At 45.9% G+C, this 25,671-nt stretch overlaps 5 protein-coding genes across 6 annotated transcripts; 3 read left to right on the top strand and 2 right to left on the bottom strand.

Annotated features, from left to right (window-relative positions):
• The first annotated feature begins 450 nt into the window (after positions 1–450).
• On the top strand, positions 451–1,410 carry tomm5 (translocase of outer mitochondrial membrane 5 homolog (yeast)). Its single transcript, XM_067247980.1, has 2 exons — positions 451–657; positions 989–1,410. The coding sequence occupies exons 1-2, from the start codon at positions 537–539 to the stop codon at positions 1,021–1,023; spliced, it is 156 nt and encodes a 51-aa protein (XP_067104081.1). The 5' UTR covers positions 451–536; the 3' UTR covers positions 1,024–1,410.
• Positions 1,411–1,791: 381 nt separating this feature from the next.
• LOC136954365 (zinc finger and BTB domain-containing protein 5-like) lies at positions 1,792–4,664 on the top strand. Its single transcript, XM_067247982.1, has 2 exons — positions 1,792–1,937; positions 2,217–4,664. The coding sequence occupies exon 2, from the start codon at positions 2,222–2,224 to the stop codon at positions 4,259–4,261; it is 2,040 nt and encodes a 679-aa protein (XP_067104083.1). The 5' UTR covers positions 1,792–1,937; positions 2,217–2,221; the 3' UTR covers positions 4,262–4,664.
• A 2,701-nt stretch (positions 4,665–7,365) lies between these two features.
• grhpra (glyoxylate reductase/hydroxypyruvate reductase a) lies at positions 7,366–11,966 on the bottom strand. The gene is made up of 9 exons (XM_067247486.1): positions 11,784–11,966; positions 10,295–10,425; positions 9,998–10,070; positions 9,722–9,838; positions 9,307–9,395; positions 9,091–9,192; positions 8,735–8,870; positions 8,154–8,284; positions 7,366–7,966 (listed from the first exon to the last, which is right to left on the bottom strand). The coding sequence occupies exons 1-9, from the start codon at positions 11,867–11,869 to the stop codon at positions 7,845–7,847; spliced, it is 987 nt and encodes a 328-aa protein (XP_067103587.1). The 5' UTR covers positions 11,870–11,966; the 3' UTR covers positions 7,366–7,844.
• Positions 11,967–12,410: 444 nt separating this feature from the next.
• Positions 12,411–22,709, top strand: si:ch211-203d1.3 (protein phosphatase Slingshot homolog 3). Of its 2 annotated transcripts, XM_067247704.1 has the most exons (17): positions 12,411–12,566; positions 13,084–13,254; positions 15,317–15,354; positions 15,528–15,714; positions 16,197–16,312; positions 16,565–16,633; positions 17,895–17,960; positions 18,333–18,515; positions 18,750–18,843; positions 19,760–19,888; positions 20,336–20,382; positions 20,495–20,641; positions 20,858–21,058; positions 21,213–21,423; positions 21,516–21,620; positions 21,738–21,821; positions 21,926–22,709. In XM_067247704.1, the coding sequence occupies exons 2-17, from the start codon at positions 13,207–13,209 to the stop codon at positions 22,118–22,120; spliced, it is 1,920 nt and encodes a 639-aa protein (XP_067103805.1). In that variant the 5' UTR covers positions 12,411–12,566; positions 13,084–13,206; the 3' UTR covers positions 22,121–22,709. The 2 variants fall into 2 exon arrangements, with proteins under 2 accessions (XP_067103805.1, XP_067103806.1); XM_067247705.1 differs by lacking the exons at positions 12,411–12,566; positions 15,317–15,354 and having other exon boundaries at positions 13,088–13,254.
• Positions 22,710–23,956: 1,247 nt separating this feature from the next.
• On the bottom strand, positions 23,957–25,649 carry mrpl18 (mitochondrial ribosomal protein L18). The gene is made up of 4 exons (XM_067247706.1): positions 25,407–25,649; positions 25,059–25,230; positions 24,636–24,870; positions 23,957–24,353 (listed from the first exon to the last, which is right to left on the bottom strand). Exons 1-4 carry the CDS (start codon positions 25,507–25,509, stop codon positions 24,276–24,278), a joined length of 588 nt encoding a protein of 195 aa, XP_067103807.1. The 5' UTR covers positions 25,510–25,649; the 3' UTR covers positions 23,957–24,275.
• Between the last annotated feature and the right edge of the window lie 22 nt (positions 25,650–25,671).

Genomic DNA, 25,671 nt, shown 5'->3' on the forward strand with positions numbered 1-25,671 from the left:
CAAGATGTCGTTATCAGAATCATACAAGTTAAGACTTGTAAGTTTAGACCCGAGTTGTCAATAATTGCACAGATAATGATACAAACAATATGTGATTACTAATTATGATATAGACCATGTCAATGATGACGATAATAACAAATATAATCATGATATGGATGATAATATGAATGAACACAATAATAGATGTTTTTCTATGAACGTCATAATAACTATCGACTATATCACTTTATGTAGCCTATTGTAAAAACAAATGTGAAGGCGCATAAATAAACGGAATCAAGATAATTTTACCAATTTTAATATAAAAAGTTATTATGCTCCTTCTAAAATAATAAATGTTACCCCAAAGAACACTAGCTTCGTGCGTGTGCTTTGACTTATCCCTTTGTAGTGTTTGTCCCTAAAGAGTTGCCTTAGTTTCAGCATCCAACGTAACTTCCGGGTTGAATTATCACATGCTTCCGATCGACTCTCATCTGCTAGCTAAGCAACATTGGTTTTGCGGATAAAACTTCACATCTCCATAAACAGCAATGTTAAAATTAGAAGGTTTAGGGCCCAAAATGGACCCAGAGGAGATGAAGAGGAAAATGCGCGAGGACGTCGTGTCGTCTGTGCGCAACTTTCTCATCTATATTGCCCTTCTTCGAGTCAGTAAGTAACGAGGTCAATTAGCTATATTGTCATGTAGTTAGGAGAGCTGTTACCTATCAAGGTGGACAGAATACAGCAGACAGAATACTATAGACAAAACCGTGTAGTAGTAGTCCCATATTGTGCTTGCTATTGTAGAGTGGACTATAAACATCATATTCGGGGGTGGTAGTGGACTATGAACCTGGTAGTAAGGACATGAAGTACAGTCTTGTCATAGAAACATCAATCAAAATAAAGTTCATTAAATGGCTATTGTAATGTGCCTAATAGCATGTAGTCTTTTGTCCTTACATGACAAGGTAATTTGATCTCGTTCGTGTTCCATCAGCACCATATGTTCTGAAGAAACTGGACAGCATATGAATGGACCAACTAGAATCACCTCTTCACCTCTCCCATCCACACATCACGCTGTTCACTGATGAGGAGGAATCATGGACATGATTAACACCGTGAGAGGGACCTGAGGACCAGGCAGCGTCATCAATATGGACCCCTTGGACATAACCTGCTGTGTCCATCACAGAGCCTTCGCACAAAAGAAAGTGTCATTTGTAGCCATGTCTTTTTTTGTGGTTGACTTTTTGTTTATGGGGATTTACTGAAAATAGCGTGTTTGTCAGTGTTCATTATTTTGATTTACATTGTCTCTTTCAACCGTTTCTGTTTCTGTTGTGACATGTTCACGTTGTCGCTGTTGACATATTACATCTTACATGTCATTAAATAAATGGAAGAGTTGACAATGTGGCTGTAGGCTTGTTTCTGTTTATAAGACAACACGTCCTGGAATAGAAACCATCGCTCAGAGTAGTTACTGAATATCAATATTCAAATTGTAATCCTGTAGCTAATAAAATACTTGCTTTTATTTATTCAGTGTCCCATGACCTGGGGGGGGGGTTAACCCTGGTTTAACTTTAGGGGGCGCTGTTGTCTTTTTTAAGAAAATGGGAAGGGGTGTCTCGCGTGCACAAATAAACTATTGTGAATACGGAATTTGCATTTGTTGCAAAGCTATGTATGAGTCGATGCTTTCAGTGTATGAAAAAGCCCTTCGATAAACGAATCCACGAGATCTTAATTTATTAACTAAGTGCTCACGTCAAGACCATATTGGAATCCCAATAGTTATGTCGCGGCCGGTCTTTAGCTAGCAAATGTACAACAATGTACAATGCATTTGTCCAGTTCTATCCAGCTAGCAGGTGATGGGATTGAGCAAACCTCCTTGGTCCTGTGTTATCGGTTACCCTGAACAATATACACGTGCACAGGTAGAGTGATTCTTCATTCTTGCTAGAGTACAGTTCGCTATGCTACGAATGATCTGCTAGCAAATCTGAAAAAAGGGATGGACGGTAAATACCGGTATTTTTATTTTAGATGGGGAGTCAGTATAATTGTTCTGGGTAGCAGGTGTGTGTCCTATATTTTAGCATTTGAATACCTTGGCATTTTAATGCAATAATAGTCACATCCTGGGTTTAGTTCTACGTTCTGACATCTCACCACAAAGTTTAACCACTTTGACCATTTCTGTCCTCGTTCGCAAGGTAAAATGGACTTCCCTGGCCACTTTGAGCACATCTTCAAGCAATTGAACCATCAGCGTATACACGGTCAGCTCTGCGATTGTGTGATTGTGGTAGGCAGCCAACGCTTCCAGGCGCATCGCTCCGTCCTGGCTGCCTGCAGTACTCACTTCCGGGCCCTTCTCGGCACTGTGGAAGGGGACAAGGGTGTAGGAGGGGGTAGGAAAGTCACGGATGGAGGTGGGGTGGCAGTAGTGGGGCTGGACCTGGGGGTAGTGACTCCAGAGGCTTTCGCCTCCCTGTTGGATATGATCTACACCTCCACCCTAACTCTCGGCTCATCCAATGTGATGGATGTCTTGCTGGCTGCATCCCATCTGCACCTCAACTCTGTAGTCAAGGCCTGCAAGCAACACCTTTCCTCTCACAACTTCCCCACTTCGCCCCCTAGTGGCTGGAGGTTAACTACGCAGCAGCAGTTCAGCCATACAGGTGAGCAGCACAACATGAAGGAGTCTCAATCGCCGTCCGGAACTGTGGCCAATTCCAAACAGCAGAGGTCTGCCTTGCTCCAGGAGCTAGGGCTCACCCTGGTCACCTCTGCCTTGGAGGGAAGCCTGGACCTCGGGGAGGCCGGGGTAGAGGCAGGCCTGGAGGAAGGTAGGGACGGGAGGGCAGAAGCGGGTGTCGGAGTGGAGCAGAAGACAGGCTTCCCCACCACACGTCTTCACAAACGGAAGTCTGCTTCGCCCCAGGCGCTTCAGGAAGAGAGACCCACCAGCAGACAGAGACCCTGCTGGCTGTCTGAGGGGGGCTGCAGGGCAGGGTCTCTGGACTCACTAAAGACAGACGAGGGCCTCTACTTGGAGAGAGGAGGTGCCGAGGAGGAGGAAGTGGAGGAGAAGTATGAGGCACCGGGGAGAGGAATAGAACAAGAGGAGGTGCAGCTGCCCACCCAATCGGATTGTGGCGTGGGAGGGGCACAGGGAGACGAGGGAGAAGGTCACCCAGATGTGGATGAAGGGATAATGGTGAAAGTGAAGGTGGGAGAGGAAGGGGAGGAGGAGGAGGAGGAGAAGATGGAGGTTGTTGAGGTGAAGAGTGAACACCTCAGCACGGCTTATTCAGACCCACTTGGCATCTCTAGCAACCCTCCATCCCCACTGGAGGACAACAGCGATCATCTAGATGAAGAACCAAACAGAGAGGAAACATCTCCTGATCCCCCTGCACAAAACACAGACGAAGGGGACAGTTTAACTGACACCGATGGCCTAGACAGCCTTCAAGACCTGGGCCTTTCCTGCATTCTCAACCCCAGCAGTGAGAGTAGCAGTGGTGCAGTTGACGCTGAAAGGATCCTTCATACCAGCGTGAAAGGAGCTCAGTCTGTATGTGGAGAGGCCGACGGGTCGTCTCAAGACCCAGACGCAAACAACGCCTCGTCCTCTTCCTCTCTTGGGTTCCCAGTGGCCTCTGTTCCCATGCAGCAGCTTCTCTCTGGCCAGCCACACAGTTTCACTGAAGCCTTCTTCCTCCAGCCCAGTAAGAGCTCCCCGGCGGGGTTCCTGAAGGGCCTCAGGCCAGAAATGGGACCCTCTTCCCTGGGTAGCCTCAGCGTGCAGCCTGCCCTCCCCCACTCGTCCAGGGACAAGACCTCCAGACAAGGACAAGGAGGCGGTTTAGCGCGGCCATCTCTGCGTCGCATCCTTCCCAAAGTGGACCCATACTCCGAGGTCCAAGCGGATCAGATCGATCCCCCACCAGGGGGCGCTCCCCCAGCTCCCGTTGCCCTCCCGATGGCCTCGGAGGAGGTCCTCTCCAAGTGTAAGAAGGCTCTCATGGAACACAACGTCCTGGTCGTCGAGGGAGCCCGGAAGTACGCGTGCCGCATCTGCTCCAAGACCTTCCTGAACCTGACCGACTGCAGGAAGCACATCCGCGTTCACACGGGGGAGAAGCCCTACGCGTGCCTCAAGTGCGGCAAGCGATTCAGCCAGTCCTCCCACCTCTACAAGCACTCCAAGACCACCTGTCTACGCTGGCAGGGGGCTCATCTGCTCTGACACCTCCCTCGAAACAGATGTCCTGATTCGGATGATGCGCTGCGACGCAAAGGATTTCCCTCCCAGGAAGCCAAATGCCTGTCACACTGACTCGTTCGGTGGAGAAGCGTGAATTCTAATAGCAGTTGCCTAGGGTACGGTGGGTTTGTGTTATGAAATTGCTACCCAGTGTGATATGATCTGAAGAGTCTAAAGTGGTCTTTTGGGTGTCGTCGTGAAGCATTTCGTTTTGTAATGTCCCCCCCATGAGGAGACTGTTTATAAAATCAATAAAGTCAAGATATGTGTTGTAAAAGTGAAGACACTTTTTTGTAGGTTTTTACACTGAATTTAGCACAGTGTTTAATGTAGATGTACTTAGGGAATGACTATAAGTTTCTATTGTCATAAAGCTTTGAAGTGAAACCCGAAAGGAATGTAGCCTGTTCGTACATTCATCCATACCTGCACATTTTGTACTTTCTTGGTTACATGGGTTTCACAAGATATTCCCTTCACCTATACTGAGAACTTTATGGTCTCCAATCTGACTTTCAGCAATTTGAGTGAAATTACCAGACTACGTTTTAACACCCTTACTCAATAGCATCATCATAGGACAAATTAAAGTAAAAGTGAATCTCTGCCGACTGTAATAAAACAATAATTTCCAATCCAAGGACACCCAGGAGAGTAAGTCAGTGAAGTGGTCTTTGTGAACCAACACGTTTATGACAATTCTGGAGTGATCAGCTTGTCAAAAAAATAACTTCTAGTATCTAAAAGGATCGGTAACACTTTATAATAAGTCAACACTTTTTGGCATTTACAAAGTGTTAACTAATAGTTAGTTAATCCTTTATAAACATTTTGAAACATTAACAATAAATTATTAAATAGTTAATAAGCTTATTATTAAACACTATGTTGATCATTAATAAACACTGTTAAAAATTATGTATTTTATTCATAATACAATTCATAAGGTGTTTGATAACTGCATTATCATACTTTATAGACAGCTTGTTAATATAGTTGCAAACCAGTAGTTTAAAAGGTGTTAATGGTACATGAGCTGGTATAGAAAGCATTAGCAAATGGTGAACAAACCATTTACATTACCTTTATAAAGCATGAGTAAATAAGTAACAACATATTTACTTATGTCTTTAATTAATGTATGCCAAGTCAGATACAGGATGTACACTATGCTTTGCAGATATCTTAACAACTATTTTATAAAGACTTACTAATGATGCAACTTCTGATTAGTAAGGCAAGTTATAAAGCATTTACTAACTGTTAGTTAAGGCTTTTGCGTGACCTAATCTAAAGTGTGAACTATTTATGCCTTATTAAGCATTTATAGAAAGACTATAGGCCTATAGATGTTGTGTTTTTGTTTTTTAGAAGAAATAGCTGTTAATTTATATACCTGGGTAATAAAATAGTATTTTATTTCCATTAAGAAGCAATACAGTGGAATTGGTATAAAAGTTGGTTACCCAAAGCTGTATTTTATTTTCCAAAAATGGCTGTAATAAACTGGAAATGTTTAGCTACTCCTCAACAGGTCTGCAAACGCCTTTGAAAGCAGAGATTTGTTAAAACGTTCAAATCGTTTTAACAAATCGAGGCTACAAAGCGTTTGCTGACCTGTCGAAGAGTAAACATTTGGTTTCTTATATACTACAACAATACGTGGGAAGATCCCAAATCAAACACGGCGAATCTGGAGCAGACGCCATCTTGTCAGAGCAATCAGCTGCACTTGTACTGGTGACGTCACTACATCTCCAAGGCAACATATCAACAACTCTGTTGAGAACGTCTTCTGAACCAATAAGAACAGCATATTGGTTCAATTGCAACAACAGTACGAGCGTTCTGATTGGCTAATGGGTAGTCATGCCAGCCGCGTATTAAGTCTTTATATATATATCTATGCGCGTATTGACCTCATCTGCGGTCTTATACGTGTTCTTATTGCCCTCCGCCGATGTCATCTTCAAAATGAGCGAGATTGAAGAGTTTTACTAACCAGATGTCAGTGAAGACATCAACAGTAACGAGGAAATTCTTAACTTTCTAAAAGAGCAGAAAAGTGTGAACACAGAGAGATAAACGACAAGTGCTAGGCAGATTGCTAGGTTTGGTTGTTCATATTTCAGATTGGTTGCTAGGTTCTAACACCTGAAACACCGTGAGAAGACTTGAGTAGAGCTGGACAAAACGACATGTTTTAAATGAAAAGAGCTAAAAATTCCATATAATAAACAATTTACTAACCTCGACCGTTCGGTCATGCCGGGAAATATCAAACTGAGGTTTTAACGTATCGACCGCTGTCACTCTCGGCTAGTACTGTACTAGTAGCGTTAGAGCTAAGTAGTTAGTAAGACACATGCCTGTCATTACTTCAATAAAATAGTAATTTTGTGTAACACATTGTGTTGTGTCTGTTTCCTTTTGAGAAACGTATGTTCAGCCTTTGTGAATGTGAGGTTCGAGAATGGACAAGAATACCTTAATAAATAACTTATAAATGTTTAATAAGGCATAGATAGTTCACACTTTAGATTAGGTCACGCAACAGCCTTAACTAACAGTTAGTGAATGCTTTATAACTTGCATTACTAATCAGAAGTTGCATCATTAGTAAGTCTTTATAAAATAGTTGTTAAGATATCTGCTAAGTATTAGTGTACATAATGTATTCGACTTGGCGTACATTAATTAAAGACATAAGTAAATATGTTGTTAGTTATTTACTCATGCTTTGTAAAGGTAATGTAAATGGTTTGTTCACCATTTGCTAATGCTTTCTATAACAGCTCATGTACCACTAACACCTTTTAAACTACTGGTTTGCAACTATATTAACAAGCTGTCTATAAAGTATGATAATGCAGTTATCAAGTTATCAAACACCTTATGAATTGTATTGTGAATAAAATCTATAATATTTAACAGTGTTTATTAATGATCAACAGTGTTTAATAATAAGATTATTAACTATTTAATAATGTATTGTTAATGTTTCACAATGTTTATAAAGGATTAACTAACTATTAGTTAACACTTAGTAAATGCCAAAAAGCGTTGACTTATTATAAAGTGTTACCAAAGGATCTAGTATTGACACCAAAGGACAACATTACAGATAAGCATTTATAAATTAATAAACATGAAATTGGAATGCGAACATTACAAAAGAAAACGTATTTTGTGACAGTGTTTTGTTAAAGTACATACACATTGAGTTACACTTGATGTGATTTAGGACCCTTGTAGGACTGTATTATGTTACATGGTGTGTAAATTATTGGTGTTTAGGAGTCTGTAACTTCATTAGAATTTGTAAAACACTTCACATTGCCTACCACATGTCAGGTACATTACAGTAATTACACTAAAGGTCTTAAATGACAGATCCATCTGGTCACATGGGTCACTCACTACACCTATTCTGACAGCTGATTAGTGGGTAGGTGTTTCCTCAGCCAAACAGCAGCTGTTAATGACTAAGGTGACCGCAGTAGGCCAAGGGGAAGCGTAAAGGCACTGTGTGGTTGTGGTGGTGCAGGAGGGGGTATTTGAGCCCCTAGAGGGTGAGCTCGCTGGGCATGTCCGAACCCTGTAGGCCTCCTAGCAGGTTGTGGGCAGACAGCTCAGCCATGACGCCTCGGGTGGAGTAGGTTGCACTGCCAATGTGGGGTAAAACCACTGCAAGTAGGAGAGGCAGAAGGAAAGGCAGGGATTAACAGATTTAAATGACCCTGACATCAGTAGTCTGGTTAGTTATTTTAACGAAGGATTAACTTGTCGTTTATCCGTAAAGGAGAATAGCAAGCACAGAAATGTGCTTATGAAAAACGGTCTAGTCCTCCTTTTTGCATTCATCCATACCCACCGCAGTTTTTCAGGGTGAGGAGGGGGTGGTCGGTGGGCAGGGGCTCTGGAGTGGTGACGTCCAGTCCTGCTGCCGCTATCTGACCGCCGGACAGAGCCTGGTACAGATCCTCCTGGTTCACCACTGCACCTCTACAACACACACACAGCTGTATTTTAACAGTGCACATAGATCAAAACATACAGTATGACGTCTTCAATGAAATAACTTTGAGAACATTACTGTGTCCATATAATGGCATTCTTTTTATATATATATATGTATTATTTTTTTTTAATCCCTGCTTAGGTTGCTGCCCCCGCGACTCGACCCCCGGACAAGCTGCAGATGACGAACGGACAGATATTTTTTTCAGATTTTAAATATGCTTTACTGGATAGTCTATTCTTAAGTGAAGTGTGACAGGAAAGGCAGAGAGAGAGAGAGAGAGAGAGAGAGAGAGAGAGAGAGAGAGAGATGCAGCAAAGGCCCAAGACCGGATCTAAACCCAGACCGCTACAATAAGGCTTCAGCCTACAGGGTATGCATACTTATTCGGTGAGCTACTGGGGCATTATTGTGTCTGTGTGTAATGTGGCTACCTGCTAGTGTTGATGAAGACTCCAGTGTTCTTCATCTTGGTAAAGAAGGCCTTGTCACACAGGCCCTGTGTCTGAGGCGTGAGGGCACAGGACACCACCACAAAATCACTCTCCGCCAGCAGCGTGTCCAGGGGCACTGGTCACGATGAAGGAACAGGTGAAAGCAGGGAGGGAGAGGAAGACAAATTCAACATATAAAAGTCAGGCTCCCTCCTCTTTGCATATTCCTCCTTCCTGTCCCCGCTGTTCTAACCGCTCTCCCGGCTGGTTCCACAACTCCTTTTGTCTCTAGCCTTCTTTCCCCCGTCCAGACTACCTTCCCCTCCACTCCTCCCCCCACAACCCCTTCTCCTCACCATATTCTCCATCCACCTCCGAGGCCTGTGGTTTGGCCACCCGCCCAGAGTACAGCAGCCTCTTCACTCCAAACGGCTTGAGCCGTGTGGCGATAGCCATACCTGCGGGCGCACAGTGGAGTAAGTAAGAGGCCTCCCCGATGAAGGGCCAGTGATACAGCCACATCATGTCTTTAGCTGATCATACACTATGACTTAAGTCAGACTTCTCAATACCTATGCGTCCCAGTCCAATGACTCCAACTGTGCTGCCGGATAGACCATAACCGCACAGCCAAAGGGGTTTCCACGTGCTCCAGCCCCCACTAAGACAGAGGGATAAAAAGAGAGGAAGGGAGGATAGAGAGTAGGCAGGAGAGAGGAGACCAGAGAAGGAGGGACGAGAGGGAAGGAGGGAGATTTCATTTACATTGTTCCTCTTAACGAGCGACAGAAATAGATAAGAAGTGACCACATTACCCATCTTGCAATTTCCCCTAGGGGTAGAATAAAGAACATATTTATGTATGTATATATCAATTAACAGTTATAGGAAGTGTCTACTTTGCTTTTGGGTACACCAGCTCAGTAAAAGGGCAGTGTGAAAGTGGAGTTTTAAACCAAAACGTGGGTGAAAAACAGACAGACTGACCTTTTGACTTCCTCCACCCCCTCGGGCAGGCGTCTGGCAGTGGCCAGCAGTAACGCCACTGTCAGCTCAGCGGTAGCATCCGTCAGCACATCAGGAGTGTAGCCAACACGCACACCGCTGAAAGGAACCAGAGGGGAGGACAGGAGGACGGCAATAGGTTACAGACAGAGGCACAGGTTGTCCTATGAGATATCATCCGACATTTAAGACATCAGTACTGACTTTTAGTCATCCGTGTGATAAGGAGAGCTGTCGTCATTAGCACGTGTCTCTTACCGTTTTTTTACCTCATCGAGGGACAGGTGGTCAAATCCCACAGACATGGTGCTGATCACCTTCAGATTGGGTCCTGTAATGTACAGTAAGACGTTTTATTTTCATGTTCCTGACCTAGATTTTAAGTTTAGTTTGAGTTTTTAACCGGCCTTAAAAAGGCAACAGCAAGATAAAAGCTTAACCACATCACTGTGGTTGCATGACTTTTAAATACCTTAAAAACCTGAAGACAACTCCAGTTACATAACTTGATGACTTGCAGATGTACTTGCTGACCCTCAGTGCTGGTTTCCTTACCTGCCGCGTTCAGAACCTCAGCGTCGATGCGGTCTGACAGGAGACACAGGAGTCCATGAGCCCCGGCAACACCCTTGAGAAGTTCTGCCCTCGGAACTGGCTCATCAGAGTCCCACAGTGACACCTTACATCTTTTGCCAAGGAAAACATTTACATTACATTTACATTTAGTCATTTAGCAGACGCTCTTATCCAGAGCGACTTACAGAAAGTACAGGGACATTCCCCCGGGGCAAGTAGGGTGAAGTGCCTTGCCCAAGGACACAACGTCAGTTGGCATGACCGGGAATCGAACTGGCAACCTTCGGATTACTAGCCCGATTCCCTCACCGCTCAGCCAACAGACTCCCCAAAAACAGAGTCAGGTGTGCATTTAGTTTATCACATCCAAGATACAGCAAAGTATCTTGTATCTATATTTCTGTGGTGCATGCGGTGTGGTACATGTTCTGTACTATTTATATAAATGTTTCACCTTCTACACTTTTTAACAACATCTTACATGCCCCCCCCCCCCCCAACAAAGTACATTTACATTACATTTATTCATTTAGCAGATGCTTTTATCCAAAGCGACTTCCAAGAGAGAGCTTTACAAAAGTGCATAGGTCACTGATCATAACAACGAGATAGCCCCAAAACATTGCGAGTAGCCAAACATGAAGCATACATTGTGAAAAGCAAATAAGTGCCAATGGGAAGAACCATAAAATCATGTAGTTAAACTATTTACAAATTAAACAACATGAACCTCAAAAGTGCAAGAGCTTACCTGTAGAAAGAGCAGGCAACAATAATATAATATAATTTGCAGTGAGTACAAGAGGTTAAGTCAGTTACAGTTAACCAACAAGAGCAACAAATCCCTCAGTAAGAGTTATTGTGTTCCTGGAGGAAGCTAACATCAGGTCCAGCCAATCATTCCTAAGTACCATTGTACTATCGGAACAAGTGCGTCTTAAGCCTTTTCTTGAAGGTGGGGAGACAGTCAGTGTCTCTGATGGAGGTGATTCCACCATTGGGGGGCCATACAGGAGAAGAGCTTGGGTTGGGAGCGGGTGCTCTTGAGAGGTGGGACCACTAGACAGTTGTCAGAAGACGACCGTAGGTGGCGGATAAGGCTGGATGAGAGACTTGATGTAGTCGGGTGCCCAGTATGCTTTTTATAGCTGCTTTAAGACTGTGACCTGGAGAAAGGTCACTAGCAGCTACAGTGAACTTTCACTTTTAAAGCTCGTGATTAAATCACACTGTAACTTTACCCCCCAACTCACTGTGTGTGTGTGACAAAGACAATTTCTATGTTGCAAGGCAAATAAGACAGTCAAGGTCCTCCGAAGTAAAAATGCCGTAGCCGATATGCCTATTCAGTATTCATTGAATAAATAAAATATATATCAACCAAGGAAGTATGTTAGCTTGCTAGCTAGCTAGTTAGCGGCATTGTAAATTCAATTTGGGAGGTGAGGAAGAGACCAATCCCGCTTACGTTCCAGCCTGCAACAGTATCTTCATCCCCTCTTGCGGGATGCGTCTTGTTACGAAAACCTTCATCAGTTGCTGAGCTGTGTGCATCCTATGACTGCGATAGAAATTCGTGCAGGCTGCTGAAAACAGCCTCAGTCCCCTTGAGTAGGCTTGATCAATGGAAGTTTTCACCGTGTTCACAATGACAGTTCTACAAACTCACTGGAGGACTACATTTCCCACACTTCCCTGTGAGAAAAAGGAAGTGTGCGCACTTGAATTTAGAACACCGCGCATGCGTGGAGTTGTATTTCGTGAAATAGTGAGTTTACAGCTGGCAATGTTTTCACCTTCATTCAGTTGTATACTTTTTTCAGCAATACATTACTCAAAAATTACGTTTAGATCATTTCTTACTATAACTTGTAGGCTAGTTTCAGAAAGAACATGGAAACAAAATTACAGTATTACAGTAAGTGGAATTCCAGAGAGAACTGTCAAGATTGTAATATAAGACACGTTAAAAGGATCCACTGAAAATCAGTAAAACGCTTATTAGCTATTTCCCCTTTAAGAAAACCTCACCTTCCTTGTAAGGGCATGTTTACATTCTTCGGCCGATCTTTTCCCTTCCTGGTTCCATGAAATACACTTGCAAACTCTCCTTTAATTTGATATCGGACCCGGTGTAGGCTAGCTAACGTTACTAGCACTGTCCACCGTCTAGCTTAGTCGGAGTGTCGCATGTCTTGCAGAATTGCTTGCGAGGAAATAATCAAAAAAGAAAAAGGGGACGGAGAGACAGGTACGTGGCAAGGAAACAAGCAATTGCCATCTGAACAAAATGTTCACACCGTTTCACATGTTTTTTTTTTTTTTACATTGAATTGATTCATGGGCTCTAGACATTATTAAACATTTGGCAATTCAGCCTAAGACTGAGTGGCTAATTGCTAGCCAGCGTAACTTGCTAGTAGTGGCACTGTGTAACTAGCAGCAGGCTACTGAGTGTCAATGACTTACAAACGAAACAACACGACTAGGGCACTTTAGTTTTCTGTAACTGGGTTTCATGACTCTTTTGGGAGTGTGAAACGCCGATACGGCGCCCTCCTTTATGCGGACATACGTGTTGTGTTAACGTGTTTAGGTGGTGAGTGTGATGGCATGGCTGGAATGTTGCATGGTTTGAAACACAGCGGTTTATGAACTGATCCCCGTTTTGATGGCTTTGGTTTTAACGCGTTACAACGGGCGCTCAGTTGAGGGGCTGACTGGCGGTGGAGAATGAGGTAGCTAATCATTTCTTCTCATATTTTTAGCTACCTACCACGCCCACGCGTCAGCACTGGAGAGGGAACCCTACGGCTTTCACGCGACCCTTCTGATCTGAGAGTTCGTACGCAGAAACCGCGAGGCAGCAGCCTGGGCAGGGGTCCCGTGCCATGGCTCTGTTGACACTGCATCGGTCACCGTCCATCATTACCACGCCGGTGGGTCTCGTTCCGTCCTTTTTCACCACAACACAAGAACCTAAAACACTTTCGATACATGTCCAGTGCTAGTGTGTTCACAACCAAATGACGCAGCTGCAGCGCATACACTAAAAGGGAGAAAGAGATTTGATACAGTGACTACGCCTGTTGTAGCCGACCCATTAACTCGGGAGGCTTTGAGCTGTGATGATGAGAGAACATCCTAAGCCCCAGGGTGTCCGTGGGTATGGGGATTCTGTTGTTGACGTCATCAGCAGCACTACTGCCGTGTTCTTTACACCTCTCAGATTTTACCCTGCGTTCTGTGTTTGTCTTTGGCTACTGAGGTGGTGATTACATGGATTGGCAGTGGTGTGACAGCCCCAAGGCGAACTTGGAATAGATATCCCCACTCTCTGTGTGTGTGTGTGTGTGTGTGTGTCTGTGTGTCTAGAACACTGTAGGCTTGTGCATATTTGTACTGTGATGAATTGTACAACAGAAACCATTCTACCTCAACCCCTATCCCTCACTGGCCCTACACTGGCTGTGTTTCAGTTAATAACATTGGTATATAACACACTCACACGTATAAATATCCACCTCTCCCCGTATCTTTATCTGTTCTTCCCTCTCATCCACTCTCTTTCACTTTACTAAAAACCATCTAGAGCAAACTTTAAACTAATTTAGGCTCATTTAAAACTGTTTACGTCCGAGTTCTCTAAAAGGTATTTAATAAGACCAACAACATCAGGCAACATTTTTTCCTCTTTCAGTTCCCGACCAACTCAGCCAAGAGATGTAGCTTGATGTCTGTCTCCTCTCTACTATTTAATGGGCCAGCTACTCTGTTAACTCATGTTTCTCCCTCTCTCCTTCTTCAACCCTTCATTGCTCTGCCCGCCGTGCTTGTCCTCTTCCCACCCCTCTCCTCCTGTATTTCTCTCTTGTCTCTGTCTGGACATGTCAGTTGCATAACAGGTAATGTTACTGTCTCAAATTCCCTCCACTAAACCACCACCACCACTACCTCACACATTCTTTCTTTCTCTCTCTCTCTCTCTCTCTCTCTCTCTCCTCTCTCTCTCTCTCTCTCTCTCTCTCTCTCTCTCTCTCTCTCTCTCTCTCTCTCTCTCTCTCTCTCTCTCTCTCTCTCTCTCTCTCTCTCTCTCTCTCTCTCTCTCTCTCTCTCTCTCTCTCTCTCTCTCTCTCTCTCTCTCTCTCTCTCTCTCTCTCTCTCTCTCTCTCTCTCTCTCTCTCTCTCTCTCTCTCTCTCTCTCTCTCTCTCTCTCTCTCTCTCTCTCTCTCTCTCTCTCTTTTTCTTTTCACTCACTCCCGCTGTCCCTCTTGTAATTCTCTCTCCCTCTGTCATTTTCTCTCTGTGTTTGTCCATTCCTACCTCTCTCTCATTCTATTGTCTATTCTAGAAGTATTTTTGGCTCTCGGTTGATCTCTCTCTCCCTCTCTCTGTCCTCTGCCTCTCTCTTTTCTTCTTTGTCATTGCTCATTACTTTCCTTAGTAGTTTCCTCTGGCTCTTATCTCAGTTGCTGCACATTTCTCAATAACTTCATAATTCTTTCACATACACAAACACACTGTCTCTCACACACAGCAAACACACGTGAACCGCCCCACACACAACCACAAACACACGTGAACCGCCCCACACACAACCACAAACACACGTGAACCGCCCCACACACAACCACAAACACACGTGAACCGCCCCACACACAACCACAAACACACATGAACCGCCCCACACACAACCACAACCACACGTGAACCGCCCCACACACAACCACAAACACACGTGAACCGCCCCACACACAACCACAAACACACGTGAACCGCCCCACACACAAACACACACGTACCCAGCTTGCATTAAATGCTCGTGGAATGTATTTGTGTTCTGCAGATATCAGTAATGCTGTCTAGGAAAGACGAGGTTGGTCAAATAGCTTCACCAGGTTGCTGTATCTTTGTGTTGTATGCTGTATGTTGCTGTAGCAGATGGATGGGAGTGTTGACCCGTACGAATCTTTTAAAATATATTTATATATTGTCTTGAAGGATGAAAGCATTCCAAGAAGAGGAAGACTTCAGAAAAGGTAGACTTCTCACAGAAGTCTAGCTGTGATAAACATGTCCATGTCATGTCTACATGGACAATTAACCAGAATATATATATAATATACTGTTTGTCAGAATAATATGTAAAGTTGAAACATAATTCTATAATATTAAATGGTTCTAACTTCTGTCTTCCTCATTCCAAAAATAGAGAGAGCTTTCTTCTGGTTAAGGGTGCTGTCCTCCTATTGGAAGAAGGAGACAGGCAGGGGCCTAATGAGGAGACCTCACCCAATCAGGCGGTACCCCCCAAGGTGGGAGCCAGTGCTTCAGACTGGCAGCATTGCCACCTACATGCCATGGTGTCCCTGCTGAGACCAGAGGATAGCATCAAACTGGTGAGGCTTCCTCGTCATCTTCATCAGTTGTTGCATTGTTGCACCTCTGCAGTGTTGATAGAGTTGTCGGCAATGTGTTGATAAAAGTACCTTTTTAGACTGAAGTAAGTCCCTCTACTCTGCGTTTTGGCTCTCTCCCCTGATTAGTTTTTGTCCTCTCCATATATCTTCCTCCAATCTTATCACCCCCTCCACTTCCTTCATCTTGAATCTCCATCACTATGACCTTATTCCTTCTCCCCTCCTCTCTCTGTCACCCTCCCTCCCTTCTCTCCCCTCTCTCTCTCCCTCTCTCTCTGTCACCCTCCTCTAAACCACTGCCACTACCTCACCCATTCTTCTCTCTCTCTCTCTCTCTCTCTCTCTCTCTCTCTCTCTCTCTCTCTCTCTCTCTCTCTCTCTCTCTCTCTCTCTCTCTCTCTCTCTCTCTCTCTCTCTCTCGGTCCCTTCTCTCTCTGGCTCCTTGTCGCCATGCCTCCCAGGCGGTGAGGCTGGAGTCGGTGAGTCCGGTCAGGGTGAGGTACCTGATTGTGGTCTCCACCCTGGGAAACAAGCAGGAGAGTGTTCTGCTGGGAATGGACTTCCCCAACAGTGACAGGTGAGGAGGGAGAGGAGGATGTGGAGAGGAGAAAGGAGAGAGGCGAGGGGCAGACGAGGACAAGGGGAGAGGAGGAGGTAAGAGGGTAGAGAGTAGGGAAGAGGATGTAGGAGAGGAGGAGCAGAAAAGGAGGGAGGAAGGGGAGGAGATAGAAGGGAAAGGAGCAGGAAGATGAGGTGAAATGGGGAACTGCACGTCCTTATCAAAATCTTAATGTTTTTGTTCTCTCGTGTCTCTCTCCCTCCCTCTTAGCGACCAGTGCACCATAGGCCTGGTCCTACCAGTATGGAGCGACACACAAGTATACCTGGACGGCGATGGGTAAGTAGAGGTCTAGAAAGATGGAGGGGTCAAACGAAAGATACACGAGAAGGAGGAAGTAGCCGAGCCTGTTCTTCTGTCATGTTTGTGTCCTGGAGTCTAGCCAGAGACAATATACACAAGATACTCATCATCTCGCTGTTTATCTAATCAAGTAATTCCACTGAGTTCTGTCTGTTTTGGAGCCTACTGTACGTCACCTCCTTGGATAAACATCAAACAGCATCTGGATTTGCTATTCATTCACCCAATGACCAACCTAACAACATAATCAAGCCAGAGACTTTAGATTTTATGGGAGGGCATTTGGCAGGGCAGGGCTGTCACCAGGGTTCTGGTGTTGACTGTAGTCGTCTGCAGTGTCGTAAAGACTCAGTGCAAAGGACGACTGGGGAGAAACACTTGAGTCATGGGCAGACTGGAAGGGTATGGGATTTGTCAGTATGATCCTTGAACCAGGTTAGGCCTTGTTTTTTTCCGTCAAGGAATGCATATCGAGAGCCTCGGAACTTTCAGCCTTCGAACTTTCAGAAACGTTAGCGGGGAGGCTTGTTTTGGAGGGTTAGAGTCAGGCTCGGGTTCGTTAGTTTCTGAGGGTTAGTTAGGCTCGGGTTCGTTTGTTTCGGAGGGCTCTCGTGGCGCTTTTGATGCCGTGAGTAAGGCTGAGGAGGACATTGTGTTCCCCCGGGGTTGAGGTGAGGGCTAACTGCGTTAGCTCAAATGATGTTGTGTTCCCTGTGTTGGCATCCCTGTGAGACCTAGCTAACGTGGAGGTAATGGGGCTCACATGCTGCCCCTGTTTGATACAGAACCCTTTGATCTGCAGCCATGTCGCACACCCTCACACGCACACACACCATCAACCTCCCACACCAACACACACTCCTGCTGCCACAAACAGGGTTGGTGTTTGCCTGCCAGAATCTGTCGGCAAAGCTGGCTCGCACCTCCAATTGCACTAACCGTGTCTCTTCTTTCTCTGTCACGCTCGCTCGCTTTCTCTCACTCCGTCTCACACTCTCCTCCCTCTCCCTTGCGTTCATCCTCACATTATTTTCACTTGCGTGTTTCTGTCCCTTTTTCTTTCTCCCTATTATACCTATTTTCTTCCATCCTCTCTTTCTCTCTTCGTCTCTGTCACTCTCTTTCGCTTCTTTCTCTCTCTCTCTCTGTGGTGTAACTGGTGGTTAGCTGGCAGTTTGAATTGCCCAATAAAGATATATTTAAAGTCAAAAGTCTCTCTCTCTCCCTCTCTCTCCAGAGGGTTCAGTGTGACGTCAGCAGAGCACACCAAGATCTTCAAGCCCGTGTCCATACAGACCATGTGGTGAGTTGGGACCCGTCGGACACACACAGCTCACCTCCACCGCTTCCTCCTCCAGCCCCGCCCCCCTACAGGACGAACCCACCAATCAGTCGACCCCGTTCGTGTCCGTTCGTCCATTTAGCTTTGTCAGCTCTGCAGTCTTTACAGGGGTCTTCTATGGATAACCCAGGGGTTGTAGGGGGGCACCAGACGACCTCAGTTGAACACAGATGGTGTGTTTATCAGTGTCTGTGTGTGTGTGTGTGTGTGTGTGTGTGTGTGTGTGTGTGTGTGTGTGTGTGTGTGTGTGTGTGTGTGTGTGTGTGTGTGTGTGTGTGTGTGTGTGTGTGTGTGTGTGTGTGTGTGTGTGTGTGTGTGTGTGGTGGGGGGCAGGTCGGTGCTGCAGGCGCTGCATGGCTGCTGTGAGCGGGCCGTGAAGGGGGCGGTGATCCCCGGCTGTGGGCTGGACTGGGCCAAATTCTACCAGCTGCACGTGGAGTCAGACCGCCTCTGCCTCAACGAGTGGGGGGCCATGACCGACCTGGAGTCTGTCAGGAGGGACAGCGCCGGGCCCAGGTGAGGGGGCGCTGGGGGGGGCTTTTGAGACTGAGAGGTGTTTGGGGGGTGGGGGGCATGAAGGGTCGTTCGCATTCAAGGTCATGAAAGGTCATTCGCACAGCCGGCTTTGTCACGGTCTGAACCCCCTCTCTCGCTCCCTTTCTTTCTCTCCTCCCCACACCCTCTCCCCTGTCTCTCTCGATGTCTCTCATCCCACCTCACACACACACACACACACCTGTGTGTGTGCAGCTCGTCAGACCGAATGTCGGTGGAGAGGCAGATCAAGGATGAGCTGAGAGCCATCATGAGGACAGAGGACCTGGAGAGCATCACCTCCAAACAGGTAAACACGGACCTCAGAGACTGAAGGAGGGATGGGACACAGAGAGCCCCTGTGAAAGAGATGAGGAAAGGGACGAGTGGAGAGGGGGATGGCAGAGAGACAAAGCGAGAGACGGTAAACAGAGCCCGTGTGAAAGAGATGAGGAAAGGGAATGGTGGGGAGAGGGATGGCAGACGGATGGAGAGAAAGAGATTCTAGTGTGAAATCAGAGAGAGAGATGACAGAGAGAGACACAGTGATCAGTCATGAACTCCACTGGCTACCCATCACGGCCCGCATCAGATTCAAGACCCTGGTACTGACCTTGCGAGTGGTGAATGGGACTGCACCTGTCTACATCCAGTCTCTCACCCCCACCCACCACCTACGGTCTTCTTCTGACAACCGTCTGGTGGTCCCATCTCTAAAGAGGGCCCGCTCCCAACCCAAGCTCTTCTCCTGTCTGGCCCCCCAATGGTGGAATCATCTCCCCACCCCATCAGATATACTGACTGTCTCCCCACCTTCAAGAAAAGGCTAAAGACGCACTTGTTCCGGGAGTACAACGGTACTTAAGAAAGATTTTTTTGGATCCGATTTATTTCCAGTTTATTTCCTCCAGGAACAGAATGACACTTTTTTAGGGACTTGTTGCACTTGTTGGTTAGTTGTAACTGATTTAACTACTTGTACTCAATGTGAATTATATTATTGTTGCTTGCTTTCCTCCAGGTACACTCTAGCACTTTCGAGGATCAGGTTGTTTAATTGTAATTTGTTTAACTACATGCTCCTCTGGTTCTACCCATTGGCACCCGCCATGTTTTGGGGCATTGTTTCGTTGTTTATGATCATTGACCTTAGCACTTTATGTAAAGCTCTCTCTTGGAAGTCGCTTTGGATAAAAGCGTCTGTGTGTGTGTGCGTGTGCGTGCAGGTGCGCAGCTCTCTGGAGACTCGACTCGGCCTTGACATGAAGAACTACAAGGAGTACATCGACAACGAGATGATGGTTACCATGGCGCAGATGGACAAACCCTCCAAGATCTTTGACTATCTCTACCTGGTGAGTGAAGCCTTCACTTCCTGCAGTGAAGGGACAGCTTCCTGTTAGGACCCTGATAATATTAAGATAGGGGGAGAGAGGCCTTCTGGTTATCCCATTCTGTTATTTATATAAAAACATATCATTACAATATTTACACCATTAAATTAAGTATAAGCACTACAGCTACATAAAGACAAAGAATAGTTTACAAGGAACATTTGATGTCTTGCTTTATCCTTCACACAAGTGAAGACACAAGGCTCAGTTTCTTAACAGTCTAATTTTAAACCAGTCTCAAAATATATTTTACTGCCAGCCAGGGGAGTAGACAGGAAGTGTGCACTGGGCCAAGACAAGGTCATGTGACTGTTACTTCCTCTTTGCCAGAGATCTTTGTTTGGCAGTTTATTGACAGATGGCACCGGCTCCTTCAGGATTCTGTTTCAAAGCTCTTTCTGCTTTCAGGGCTCCGAATGGAACGCTGCTAACTTTGAGGAGTTGCAGAAGAACAAGTTAGTGTTGTTTGTTTAGGTGTTTTTTGAACACATGGTTTGTGCGTGCGTGTGTGTGTGTGAACTGATTGTTTGTCTGTGTGGGCAGCCGCTAACCGCTCTGTCCTTGCAGCGTGGGCTACATCCTAAACGTGACACGGGAGATCGACAACTTCTACCCCGAGGCCTTCACATACATGAACATCCGCGTGTATGACGTGGAGGCCACAGACCTGCTCCCCCACTGGAAGGACACCAACACCTTCATCAACACGGCCAGGTCACCTCACCTTCCTCTTCCTCTCCCTTCTGACCTCCATCGTAAAGGGCCCAATGAGGAACCCCTATGTATAATCAACCAATCGGATATGGTGGCCTCCACCCTTGTCATCCGAACCGCTGTGATTTTGACTGCTAGGCTACAGCTCTCTCGCGGACAGCTCTCTCGTTGTCGTGACGTTTCCCGCCTCCCCCCCCCCCCCCCCCCCCCCCGCAGGCAGAGCGGCCAGGCCGTGCTGGTCCACTGCAAGATGGGCGTGTCTCGCTCGGCGTCCACGGTGATCGCCTACGCCATGAAGCTGCACCAGTGGCCCCTGGACGTGGCGCTGGCGTACGTGCGAGACCGCCGGCCCATCGTGCACCCCAACGACGGCTTCACCAAGCAGCTCCACACCTACGACGGCATCCTCAAAGCCAGGTCAGGACTGGGGGGTGGGCTGGAGGTGTGTGTGTTTTGGGGGGGGGGTGGGTGTGTGGATGAGGTGTGTGTGTGTGGATGTATGTACCCGTTTGCATGTGTGTGTGTCTTCCAAGACCTGATGGTGTGTGTTCTTTGCTCCCCCTTCCTGCAGCCAGCAGCGCCACAGCCTCCTCTGGAGGAGGAAGTCACGAGACCAGAGGAGGATGTCGCTGCACAAGAACGAACAGGGGGAGGGGGAGAGCGAGAGCGAGGAAGAGGAGGAGGAGGAGGAAGAGGAGGATCTGGAGGGAGAAGGAGGAGAGTTGGAGAGTTCAGATGAAGCAGATGATGATGATAACGATGATGAAGAGCATGGGGAGGAGGTAACAGGAAAAGAAAACATCTTGCGGCGTGATTATTTTTCATTTGATCGAGACGATGTCTCTCACACACCTTGTTCTCTCGTCTCGCCCAGGTGTTCGTCAGAGATTCCGCTCCCCAGTCTGGGCCCAGCGAGAAAGCTCCCCCTCCTGAGTCGTCCCCAGCCAATCCCACCATCACTATTCAGGACAGCGACAAGGTAGCCAATGGGCAGCTTCGGTTCACATTAACCTGCTGAAAAGACCAGTAGGCATTACATTGTGTACTTATTTATTTTTTTACTTTTTCCCACCTCTTCCTTTCTCCCTCGCACCAGTTGTCTCGAAGTGGCCGGATGAACCTCTTCTCTCTCATGCAGTCCATCAGCGAATGGGATGAAGAGGAGCGGGGGAATGAACTGGTACGAGAGTCAAACTGACAGGGGATTGTTAATAGCCTACCTTTCACACCTGAATTGTAGAGGACATGTCACCGATTATTCTCCGTCACCTTCTATTGTTTTAGTTGACTGCCTGTCATCGGAGGTCGCCGGGGCAACGGAGGCGGAGCCAGGGAAGGAGAGGTCTGATCCACCAGAGGGCGTGCGTAGACGTTTCACCTGAGCCGCGCAGCCAATCAGGCTCCGGGAAATCCGAGGAGGTGGGGCTTAGAAAACCTGGGACGGTGGAGGGTGGAGAAGAGGAGAAGGAGGAGCAGTAAAGAGAGGAGCAGGGAGACAGAGGGAAGGATAGATTGTTGAAATTAAAAGCAGAGAAGAGACACTAAGAGGTTGTGCGGTCTAATGTATTCTGCCCTTGTGCGAAATCACCCAAAGATATTTCGACTTTATGTTCAACTACTTTAACTTCATAGTACATCTTAGCTATAGTAATATTTAAGCTTCATGCCTTTTTCACATCTTTTTGCACATTACGTTCCTTCAGATCGTTTTGGTTGTGATGTCAACCTATTATGTTTCTACAGTATTATGACTCGAAAAAATGTACAACCAAAGCCTAGTATACACTTAGTTAGATATAGTGTCCATAGAAGCCAGACAAGTGGGTTTGTGTCTGTACTATTTTAGGCTTTGTATATTAGCATCCCACCACATAGTTGTTCCTCTCTTCACTGCTTCTCAATGGTTTATTGACAACTATGCAATTGTTATATTTCAGTGTCTATTTTACTCTGTGAATATGAAGCTATATGCTGCCAGATGGAGTGGTCACTTTACACATTTTATGGATTTTAATTTTCCGTTTTCTTGTAATTTCTTCTTAAATACACATGACACAGGCTACATGGATTTTATCTTCCTATATCATTCTGAGAACCCTAGTCGATATTTGTTCTGTTCGTTCACCTCATTTTGTGTCTTGCTTTTTGATCAAATCTTTAATCATTACATCATAAGTTAAAGCCTTATTAAAATAAGTGCTGAAATGAGTGAGAAACAGAAAATACCAAGTGACTCTAAAAGCTGCGCTTTGTGGACCAAGTTTGGACCTGTTTAATGGCAGAAGACCAAAGTGTATGCCAATGTATCTTTTCCTGTGCCAATTAACTCTTGATTATATATAGACAAATATGATAAGTATATTTAGGTAAGATCCTGTTCACTCTCTTAAACACGATGTTGAGCCTTTTTTTTAACGTTTTTTTATCACAAATTTCATGTAATTTTGCTCAACCTTGCTTTTTCGAGTGCCTTCAATGTGGGACCACGGTGCCCAGGAACACCCTAAACCCTAATTATTGTATTCTATTTATAGTATTCCTTTGGCTGTTTCTCTATGAGGTGGTGGCTTTCCGTATCAATCACGGGTGTATTACTGTGTGTTGAGTGCTGTTCATATCGAGGCGTGCTCAGGGCGTGGCTGGGGGTTTATGCAGTACGATGATAGTATCCTAAATGCATGGACGTGTGCATGTTTACGGTCCTTGCTATTGATGGAGTGCATGGCCTTTAGGCCTGTTTGGGATGTGCTGCATATATGCTTGTATATTAGTTCAGGGTTAACGTGCAAACTTTCAAAATGTGTATGTTTGTGTGCATAAAATGTGGAATGGGTTTAGGGAATGGGGGGGGGGGGGGGGGGGCGGGGGACCTGTTGATCAAGTAGTTCTTAGTAACTGGCAGAGATTTTGGTGTTGGTTCTTTATGCTGGCATCCTCATTGATCCAGATATTTGTACCTTATGCTTTTGAACTTCTCTACGATGGAAAATACCCTTACATTCACTAATATGAAATATAGCACTTGGCTGTATCTATCAGAGCTCAATCAGAAGATGTGTTGGCAGCCCACTAAAATTCAACAGACGTCTCGATGTTTGAGCCAAGCTTTAATCTCGTGGACAGATCTGAAACTGGGTGCCCCCCCCCTCCGCCTGAGCCGCATCACCTGCTGTATACATCAAGGTCTTCACTCGTCTACGCATCACCTGTGAAGCTCTGGAGAGCCGTTTGTCGCACACTCCCTTCGTTTTCCAAACCTGCGTGGTTTAGTGTGTGAAAGATCGATCAATAAAGGATGACATTGAAACAACATGGCCATGTTCATCTGTCCACTTTATTGGCATTTAATATCAACATAAATATAAAATATTTGTACACTTAATGAGGGGGTTGCATTTTTTCGTTGCCAACCAAGTTGGAAACCACCGCTCACAAACCATAATCTTTAGTGAATGCAGACCTCAGCCCTGCGCTGCTCTTAAGATGTGTCTTTCGAGCGGCGCCAAGTAGTGCTGAGTGTCTTTGACGTTCTGACGTTGAAGTGTGAAGCGATGTACAGACTACTTAGAAAAATGTCTGTCTTCACAGACAAGCACAAAGCACAGCCGCTCCTGAAGTTCGTGGGTAGTCGATATTATATCCCGATGTACTTCCTCCGTGGTTCACTAAGGGTGATTCCTCCCTCTTTCATGGCTGTCCGGAATGACTGAACCTGGAGCAGAGAGACAGATTTACACATAAGACACTCACTGTCCCTGGCTTAACATTACTGCAACCAGAAATAACTTTGTCAATACCTTCAGATGTTACATTACGTGTATATTAATTATAGCAGTCCTGGTCATCCAACTACTAGCCTGGTAAGGCAGAATGTGGTAATGTGAGCTCATGAGGTAGGGATGGTTTAGACTAGCTATCTACGAGTGTAACACAGAGTAGACCCAGAGTGGATAACCAATGTCTCTCTGGATTCTGTTCTCCTTCCTGGACTCACAGCATTGGAGCGGTACTGCCAGGGGATGGCTCTGTAGACCATCCTGGTGATGCCAGCCTTTTGGCATCTCTGGGCCAAAACCTCGCCTACGGCCTGACACGCTGCCACACAGCGGGTGGAACCTAGCTCCCGCTTCAAGGCCCACTCCTGGGTGGAACACGTTAGAATAGGAACTTGAGAATTGGAAGAGAACACCTCGGCTGTCACATGGTGCTGGCTGCGAGAGAACACCAACCTGCAAAGAGGAAAGTGAGAAGGATGAGGAGGGTGAAGTGAGGGAGAAATGAAAGGGAATAGATAATTAGACTACTACTGGCAGCCCTTACCAAGGGTACATCGCACGCACACACATATTTGACATTGCGAAAGTTGGCCTTCTAATAACCATGTCCATATTTCTCACACACACGTACAAACACAAACCTGTGGTAAAACTCTCGATGGGGCCAAATCGTTTTCCATCCTCTGTCTTTGACCCCGAAGGCCATCAGCTCCAGGTTCCGCGGGTTTCTGTTAACGAATGTCGGGTTTACCGCTTCATTGTTGTCTGCTAGAGGCTCCGCCGGCTGTGGGGCCAGCTGGCTGAAACAACGGGCTGAGGTGGGGGGACAGCAATGCAAGTTGGGTTGTTATGAGACAGAGCAAGACCTGCAACCAGAGCTTTAGCTAGCTCCAACAACACATGCACCTACACCAACTACATAAATTAATAATAATTAAAAAAACTGTCATCACCTGTAATAATGTGGCATTTCAGAAAAAGTTTAGTACCTGATTTAACACTTTGGCAGGTTGTTGTCCCTAGAAGCCCGTATCGTTGTATTTGACCGAAGACTGTCCGGAAATTTCGACATATTTCGCCCAAAACAGCCATTGCCTCTCGAGTGACAAACAATATCCGCCGTTAATTATCAACACTTGAGGCTTACTAAATAACCAAATGTGTTTCACAGGATGTTCACGTTAGCATGTGTAAGGTTAGCGACATGTTTGACTTTCGGTCCATTTCCGTTATCAACCGGAACAACATGTTTCC

This window comes from Osmerus mordax, chromosome 12 (assembly GCF_038355195.1).
Source record: "Osmerus mordax isolate fOsmMor3 chromosome 12, fOsmMor3.pri, whole genome shotgun sequence".
NCBI lineage: Eukaryota > Metazoa > Chordata > Actinopteri > Osmeriformes > Osmeridae > Osmerus > Osmerus mordax.